At 39.1% G+C, this 9,245-nt stretch overlaps 1 protein-coding gene across 1 annotated transcript; it reads right to left on the bottom strand.

Annotated features, from left to right (window-relative positions):
- Positions 1-168: 168 nt before the first annotated feature.
- Positions 169-3,085, bottom strand: LOC111007902 (ras-related protein Rab7). The gene is made up of 7 exons (XM_022280442.2): positions 2,884-3,085; positions 2,327-2,353; positions 2,071-2,170; positions 1,422-1,568; positions 1,219-1,299; positions 942-1,087; positions 169-564 (listed from the first exon to the last, which is right to left on the bottom strand). Exons 1-7 carry the CDS (start codon positions 2,934-2,936, stop codon positions 498-500), a joined length of 621 nt encoding a protein of 206 aa, XP_022136134.1. The 5' UTR covers positions 2,937-3,085; the 3' UTR covers positions 169-497.
- Between the last annotated feature and the right edge of the window lie 6,160 nt (positions 3,086-9,245).

The raw sequence follows: 9,245 nt of genomic DNA, 5'->3' as shown, positions 1-9,245 counted from the left end.
TACAAAAACAAATTTGTGTTGTTTTGTATAGCTTTTTCCATTGCTTTTCTGGTCATTTCTTTCTCACAAATGACAATAATTTAACATAAAGAATTAAAATTGCAACCATGGTAATGGTAACCAATCCTTGCCAGATTTAAGATACACTGAAGCAAGGATCAAAGCATATGAACAGAAGAACCAACATCCTATCAAATAAACAAGAATCACATAAACGTTCACTAAGAAGAATTACAAACTTATGCGACAAACTGAGCAAATGAGGCTCAGTCACAGTCAATCAATCACCAGACGGATAATGAATATAACCTAAGACAGTAAACACAACTTGCATAGACCAAACACAACTGAACTGATAATGACGGGACTCGTTCGAATGCAAAGCCAAATGTACAAATAGGAACGCATAAAAAAGCCGAGTCTGTGGGGACCTTTATAGATGCCTTATGCTTTACTGGAGAATGGAATAGAATAAAAAGTGATTTGGTGTATTGAACTCAGCAGTCGCATCCAGATGATCTTGGCTGATTGTTGCTCCCGACATCAATGGTGTCGGGTAAGTATCTGCAATACCATGGCAACCATCAATAAAGGTTTTATGAAAGAGAAAATTCATAGCCAGGTATAGCTAAACTATAATTCATATTGGGTCCAGATTCTCCGCACGTGTTGCACTTCTACATCGAGCAACATGACATGCTAACCTCGGGAACAACAAAACTAGGTCAAGTTTCCCTAACCAACACCCATATCAAATTGTGTTGTCAGTATGAAGAAGAAAATTGAGAAATTATTACTTGGTCAACTGCATGATAAGGTATCCAGGGTTGCTTCATATTTTATGTATACGTACATCAAATAGTTGAGAATAGAGTTCTGAGAGACTGAGATTTAATTATATATTTGATCCTCAGTAATGATGGTTTAAGATATGAACTTACATTTCTTCCTCTTCCCCACTCTTGAGGGCGTTTTTTGCGATGCACTGGAATGCTTCTTCTACGTTAATGCCTTCTTTGGCAGAAGTCTCGAAGTATGGGATATTTCCTTTTGATGCACACCAAGCTCGTGCCTTTTTCTCTGAAACCTGAAGTATTCAGACACAGAAATGTTCAATTTACTATCTTCTAATGTTACGCCATGAAGAGTTTGTATTTTAACTAAAGGAATAGATACAAAGAGGGAAAGATACAATATAGAAGTTTAGGTAATACTTACAACTCTACTGTTTCCACCATCAACATCAACTTTGTTTCCTAAAACGACGAAGGGAAAATTTTCCGGATCCGAAGGGCTTGCCTGCAGATGGTTTTGCCAAAGCATGAAAGGAGTTAAGGGTTTTATCTTTTCAACTTATTTGGATTCTTTGTAAATGCCTTCCTGGTAACAAAATTATAGTTCATAAACACTGATGATAGAACCTGAATAAGGAATTCTTCCCGCCAGTTGTTAAGGTTGTCAAATGATTTCATTGAATTGACATCATACACCAGAACACAGCAATCAGCACCTCTGTAAAAAGCAACACCAAGACTTTGGAATCGCTCCTGGCCTGCTGTATCCCATATCTGTAAGTCATAAAATAATAAATTATATTTCTAGCCATTGAGCAACAGGATGTACCGACTCTCATTGTTGTTTGTTGGCTTCGTGGGTTTACATTAAACCCATAGATCCCAGGTACGAAGGGATGTTGATGACAGACAGCAATGGGATGTAACTAAATGGGATCTAAAAGTTCAAGGTTCAACTGCGTCCCTTACATAGTTACATGATAAGATGCAATGCAACACAAATATTTAAGAAATGATAATTATTTTCAAAAGATCATCAAATAAATTTTTATTGTCCCTGATCCATTGATTGAGTTATATCATTTTCCCTATAACAGACCGGGCGTAGGAAATTGCATAGTTTGAGTTTTCAAATTATGCAAGTTTGAAACACCACACAGTCGATTGAGGTGAAGTGCTAAAGTACTTTTCGATCACTTCAATTCATATTCAAGCCAATTCACCTAATTAAACTAATAAAAAACACGTGGCAACAAGAAGTATCCGCATCACTTACCTGCAAAGTGAAAAGTCTATCTTCGAATTGCACCTCCTTAGTCAAAAAGTCAGCTCCAATGGTGGCCTTGTATTGATTACTAAACTTCTTATTCACATATCTATTTTTCAATGTTAAAGTAAAACCATACGGAGAATCAAGTAACAGATACTCTGTGAAATGTAAGAACTGTATCAAAAAGAGAAACTGGAATTGGAATCTTCGATGGCAAAATGGTGCATTTTAACATTGTTAATTTAACAATCAAACAGGATACTGGTTCATCAAAGAGGTCTTCCCCACCCTGCAAATTCACAGACAAGTTTCAAATTACTACATTAGAAATGAAACAAGCTAAGCAAAATATAACAAACTGATCCAAACATTTCAGTTCCCCGCATCAGAACCTTCAATAACAGCCAAAGAAATGCCGCATTGATTGAAACAAACTCCTTCGTTTCAGTTTTATCGAGTACTATTGACCAAACAAGACAAATTCACATCCCAAAAAGTAAACCAACAGAGCCCAAAAATAGAAAGAAAGAAAGGCGAAAAAAGATCACTCACAAAACAAGTGCTCCTCAACAAACTAAGAATCACTCCTGACAATAACCCAAAAACCCAAAGCATAAAAAAAAAATCTAAAATCCGACTACACCGATCTTTAAACCCCATTTGAATCCCCTTCCCAGATCAAAGGCCACCAAATTCAAGAACCCACACAATAAAATTCCCAAAGTTCCGAAACCAACGATCTGTCTCGATCCGTCGATTATTGGAAAGAAAACCCAATAACCCCAAACAGAAACAGAGAGGAGCGACAGTGATTCTCACCCGCTATCCCCAAGGATGATGACCTTCAAGAGCGTCCTTCTTCGGGAAGGCATCGTATGGGAAGTGGGATCAATTCAATCTACAGAAGGAGAGAGAGAGAGAGAGAGAGAAAGAGGAAGAGAGAGAGAGAATTGTCGAAGAAGAGAGGTTTCTGGTCTCTCTCTCTCTGGTCAGACGAAGGCCAAGCTGGAGTGATCTGTGAATGGGAAAACTATGAAATATTTGGGAAAATGACTCATATAACCCTCCCGGTTTCTATTTTGCTCAAATAACCCTGTCCTTTAAAATTATTTTCAATGACCTACTTTATTATTTTAATTAATTTAAAAAAGAATAAAATTACATTTGTACCCCTGAAGTCAAAAAAACCAACCGTTGGTCTTTCCCCCTCTTTCTTTTCCCATTCGTTTTTCCTTCGTCTTCTTCTTCTTATCCTCTTCGATTCCCTCCGTTTCCTTCAACACAGAAAGCTTCGATTAGACGTTCCATTTCGTTTTGAAAGTAGCGTGGACATTGAAGGTTCGATTTCATTTTGTTTATTTCTTGTTTTCCTTTTCGATCTCGTCTTTTTCCATCGATTTCATCTTATATTTTTAGGGGTTTTAGTTTCCGGCGAGTATTCTGGTTGTTTGAGGTGTATGGGAGGTTGAAGATGACTGTCGTTGTTGGTTTTTCGAATGGGAGGTATTCTCGGGGTTATTTCGTAGGAAGTGGGTTAGGGCTTCGATTGTTTAGAATCTGGAGAATTCTCGGTGGGTTTCGTGCGAAATAGTTTAGGATTGCCAAGGTTTTGGAGTTTGTTCTTAGGAATTTGATGATTTCTCGGTGGTTTTCGGGCAAATTAGGTTACGGATTTGGGAATTTATGAATTCTTGGGGTCTTTCAGGCGTGGTGGATATGCAGTTGGAGTATTAGTTATCGGTTGGATAAATTCTCGGGGCATTTCGGCCATGGTGTGTTGGAAATCCTCTTTTATTTATTTCGCCCGAAATGCCCCGAGAATTTTTACAGACGATAAATAACACTCTAAATTCCCGGGGCATTTCGGGCGAAATAAATTGAAATTGTTGGAGATGTAGGATCTGTCAACTTTCTCGGGGCCCGTTCTCGCCCGTGAAAGTCCACGAGAATTTTTACAGGATTAATGATTCCTGAGCGAAAGGTTCGAGTTCATTAATACTGCCAAAATTCTCGTGCACGACCTCGCCCGAAAATTACCCCGAGAAAGTTGACAGAAATAGTTTTTTTTTTCGGTTTCGTTTAAGGATTGGTTGGTTATTGGTATATATTTATATGTATGGTTTGTAATTTTCTCTGATCATAGGATCATTTATTTACTCATCTACAAGTTAATTCAAAATGGAAATGGTAGCTAAAATCCCTTCCTCATCCTATGCCTCCGCCAATTTGACATGTCTATCGCACTTAGTGAAGACTACCGCAGCCATTAAGAGTAAATTGACCCCACCACAGCTTAGGATGTTTAGGAAAACTATATTCGGCCATCTCCTTGACTTAGACCTCGTATTTAACGGGCCACTGATACACAACATCCTACTTAGGGAGATCGAGGATAGTACACCTGACACCATTAGCTTCAACCTATTTGGGAGTAAGGTGTCATTTGGGCGGAGGGAGTTCGACATTATTTCTGGGCTTAAGTATGATAGGGGTCTAGTTAGAAAAGACACATCTCCCCATAGACTTAGGGCTCTTTACTTTAATGATAGCAACGACGTTCTGTTGAGTGAATTTGAGAAGATTTATTTAGCCGCACGGTTCGAGGATGACTCTAACGCGGTCAAGGTGTCTATTGTATACTTAGTAGAGCTAGTTCTGTTGGGGAGGGAGAGGACCCTGAAGTACGACTATACATTGCTGGGAATAGTCGATGATTGGGAAACGTGCTGCAACCACGACTGGGGGATGTTGTCCTTTGATAAGACTATATATAGTCTGAAGCGCGGCCCGACAAAAAGGTCGAAGGATGGCGGGTTCAGGAAATCGTACAGTCTCTACGGTTTCCCTTGGGCGTTCCAGGTATGAGCCTATATACTTGTTTACAGTTTTCGTTCCTTTTAACCAATCAATAACGTCGAGCACTTATATACTTACAGGTATGGGCCTACGAGACTATATCTTCCTTATCTGGACGTGTGGCCAATAAGGTAAATCCGGACGCCGTGCCACGGATTCTTCGGTGGAGGTGCGACCATTCAACTGCATGACATGTGCTTGACAGAGAGATTTTTCGATCTAGCACAGTAAGTTCAATCTTGTTTATACTTATAAGTTTCTTTAATTTCCATATTTATGCGGACACATTCATTACCTTTGGCGTAGGGAAGAACTCGATCAATAGAAGCAACGGATGCTGAGACGACCTTCCTAGATAGGACGTTCGAACCACCGGAGCCCGAAGATGAGGACGAAGTCCCGCGCGAGAACAATGCTACTGAACCATCAAGTGCATGTGCAGGACCAGAGAAGGACGACGGGAGACAAGGAGGGAATGTCGACGAAGGTGTCAAAGAAGACGTCCATGAAGAGGCTGAGGAGAAAGAGGAGAATGGACGTGGTAAGAAGGTACGCATGTCTAGTGTGCGTCTGAGGAAAGTTGAGAAACGGATCAATCCCCTCAGCATAATCAGTTAGAATGGATGCTCTGGTCGATGCGTACGTCCGTCGTTCGTAATACCATCTTTGCAGAAGAGCCCTACAATGTTCTAATAGTGTAGTGACCGGCAAATATCGTGCGTGAACTAGAACTGCATTCATGGACTCTGCAATGTTAGTTGTCATCTGATTGTACCTCAATCCAGGTTGATATGTGCGTGACCATTTATCGAACCCGAGTTCCTCCAAGTACTGGTGCAGTTCTGGGAATCCCGCAAGCTGATTCCAATAATACCTGAAGGTAGACTTCTTGAATGCCTTAGCTGCTAGGAGGTATAGTCATTCCACGCCTTCGCTCTGAATCTTGAACTTATCATTCAAGTTCATCTGCACGTGATGCATGCAACTGACGTGTTCAGCAGTGGGGAAAACAGAAGTTACAGAGTTATTAATGGTTCGGTGCCGGTCAGACACGAACACCAATCCTTCAACATCTCCAATACAACTCTTCACTCGCTCCAAGAACCAAGTCCAAGACTCGTCCGTTTCCCTGTCTACGATTCCAAATGCAAGTAGATATATCTGATTATTACCATCAACAGAGGAGGCTATCAATATCACACCTTTATATTTTCCCTTCAGATGTACACCGTCGATGACAAGTACGGCGCGAATGCAACTTCTAAAACCCCGGATAGAGCAGTCTAGGGCCATGAATGCATATTGGAAATATTTATCGTCCTCCAACTTCAATGAAAATACCGTGCCCGGGTTCACCGATTTCAATGCCTCACCGTATTTACGCAAAAGAGTGTACGACTTTTTTGGCGATCCCATTAGTAGTTCCAAAGCCCTCTCTCTCGCACGCCACACCTTTTCATATCGAATGTTAACACCGTAATTTTTCCTCATGTCATTAACAATATCCTTCGGTCTATAACGTCGACTTACATCCTCAAATGTGGACTTTATAATCTGACCCACCACACGACTTCGAGCTTGCCGGTGGTCATGTTTCATTACCTCACGAGTGCAACTGTGAACCTCATAGAATGTAGAGATAAGAAAAGTATCTGAACCTTTAATTTTCCTTGAACGTAGGCTCCATTTGCACCCATCCTCGGTGCATCCGACAGTGTACAAACTTTTTGTCGACTTCTTCACGCGATATTCAAAATTCATCTTCATTGCGTACACCGAGAGTTTGAACTGCAAATCTTCTTTCGATCGAAAAGTATTCCCTACCGCAATGTCCTCCGTTGACAAACAAACTTTATCACCTGTCCTAACAATTTCCCTTGAGCAAGAAGCTTGACCGATTGCGCACGGTGCATTCGTACTGACCACGTGCACTTCGGTCGAGGGGTCCGATGATGGACCGGCTACATCCACTGGGTCTACTTCATCCTCGTTGTCAAAATCAACATCATCCTCGAATTCAGTATCGTGGTTGTCATCATCCTCGGCCTCGTACTCGTACTCCACGTCGTTCTCATCGTTATCGTCCCATTGACCGCAATAGTTTGTTTCATCGTCACCCAAGTTACATGAGATTACATTGTCCGTCAGCGGCGTCATTGATGGGACAAAACATGATGGGCCTGGGAGCATGGAATCAAAAGGAAACGATGGAGCATAATACGGAACGGTCTGCCCTAACTGGTGGGGAAATGATTGGAATGTTTCTGCTTCTGGAATGTTATGATTCATTGAACTGCTTCCACTGCCATGTATTTCCTTCGGTACGACAGATACATACAATGGAACTTCGGAGGGATGTGGAGGGCCTCTTAAAAAAAATCTAAGGCTATGGTCATCAAAGATGTAATACTTCGGAACCTGGTACTGCAGATTGAACTTATATACACAGTGTATCAAGATTTTGAACCGATCCGGATCTATTCGGGTAAGGCTGAACATAGCACTAAGGAGCTCCTCATAAGTTATAGAATCGTCCACATCCAAACCTCCCATAATTCCACCTTCATATAGAAATTGTGACTCATTCCAACTACCACCATAGCTAACAAATAGGTGAGGCATCCTGCATGTGGAAAGAGAAGAATTCAAAATTCGAAATTCGAAATTCGAAATTTTCGACGTTCTCGGGCGGAAGTTATTGTCTTTCGGGCGAGAATTCACGCCCGTATACAATATGATTCTCGCCCGAGAAACTCATATTATATTGTCATTTTCGACCATGAATAACCCTAACTTCGCCCGAGAATCATGGAAAAATACAGAGTACATGCCCCAAACATGTCGTTCTCTAAGGAAGAATAAAAACCACAAAGATGCACTCAAACGTTTCCAAATAAACAAAAAACAAAAGGGTAGACATATAAATGTGAGACTTCAGAGACGAAAAACACAAAAAAAGACCATTCTTTGTAAATGACATTTCACCTACCTCATTTGTGTAGAAATCTTACTCAGCTACAAACAAACTATGTGGTCAGATGGAAGAGTTACTTTCAATGTACAATATTCTTTTTGTTATCTGCAAAGCTGAGTACGAAGTGCACAGATGAAGAAGACTGGTTTGCTGAAGTGCACAGATGAGAAGTGGTTGTTTGATTAATTGGAAAACCTTAAATTCTCGGGCGAAATAATACCAGTTAATGGCCGAGAATTCATTGTAAGTCAACCTAACTTCTCGCCAATTCTCGCCCATAAACAACCCAAAATTAGCATTTTGGCCAATTCTCGGGCGGGAAACATGCGATTCTGCCCGAGAATTAGTTATCATTATCACGCTTACGGCCGGGAAAATCACGTTTAAGCCCGAGAATTGACGCTATAATTGAGGGGTAGTTGGGTACATTTACTTCCACTGACAATTCTGAAAAAGCATATTTGGGTCATTCAAAACAATTTTTGAGGGGTGGGTTATTTGAGCACATTGGAAACTTAAGAGGGTCATATGAGTCATTTTCCCGAAATATTTCTAATTTATTTGCCGTTTTATTTTTATTTTACTTTCCAAAAATACAAATAATTGTAAATAATAATAATAATTATTATTATTATTATTATTTGTATGGACTTCTTGGCTGGCAAGTGACTATGATGGAGACTGTTTTTTTTTTTATATTTTCTACCCATTAAGTTTCTTTTTTTAAATTCGAATTCGAATTTTTAATTTAGTTAGTTGATTATATATACTTCAACAGTTTAGTTTTAATGTTCGCGTAATTTTTTATCTTAGGCTTCGTTGTTGAAAAATTTTTAAATTCAAATTTTTTTTCTCCTAGTATTTAATTAATTTTTTTTTCTTTTTTATATATGTTATGTAGTTGCCATGGAATTTGAAATATTCCTCCAAAAGTTAACAGATCTTTTTTTCTTTGTTGTATGGTAGACAACTCGAGGGGGCTAATTCATTTTTGTTTTCGAAATTTGTCTAAGAAAAAAAAAAATATATATATATATATATAACCATATATACCTTTTAAGGGGTGCGAAAAAAATATAAAAATTAATTATGATGAATAAAATATAAAATTAAAAACTGAATAAATAAAGTGAACTATATTTCATCGAATGAGAAGACACCTTTAGATTGATATATTTGAATTTCGATGAAATAGGTGCTTTAAACTAAATTTTTGTTGGCATCGTTTATTTGGATTGTAATATTAAAAAGAAGCTAAATTAATGTTTGGATAGAATAATTAAGGTTACCCACAAATTAACAATTTAAAAGCTTTTCCTCAAATATGAAGGGCATGATATAACTTTTTGAA

Source organism: Momordica charantia (assembly GCF_013281855.1).
Source record: "Momordica charantia cultivar OHB3-1 chromosome 4 unlocalized genomic scaffold, Mcharantia_2.0 BLBB01000004.1, whole genome shotgun sequence".
In the NCBI taxonomy this organism is placed as follows: Eukaryota; Viridiplantae; Streptophyta; class Magnoliopsida; order Cucurbitales; family Cucurbitaceae; genus Momordica; species Momordica charantia.
Note: the sequence above shows the minus strand (reverse complement) of the source record. Positions and strands in the feature narration are given on the sequence as shown.

Excerpts from the sequence above, each read along its gene's own strand:
- LOC111007902 (XM_022280442.2), bottom strand. The coding sequence starts at position 2,936 with ATGCCTTCCCGAAGAAGGACGCTCTTGAAGGTCATCATCCTTGGGGAT. Across the intron at positions 1,300-1,421 it reads GGGAAGAATTCCTTATTCAG|GCAAGCCCTTCGGATCCGGA; the intron begins GTTCTATCATCA and ends AACCATCTGCAG. Across the intron at positions 1,088-1,218 it reads ATGGTGGAAACAGTAGAGTT|GTTTCAGAGAAAAAGGCACG; the intron begins GTAAGTATTACC and ends TGAATACTTCAG.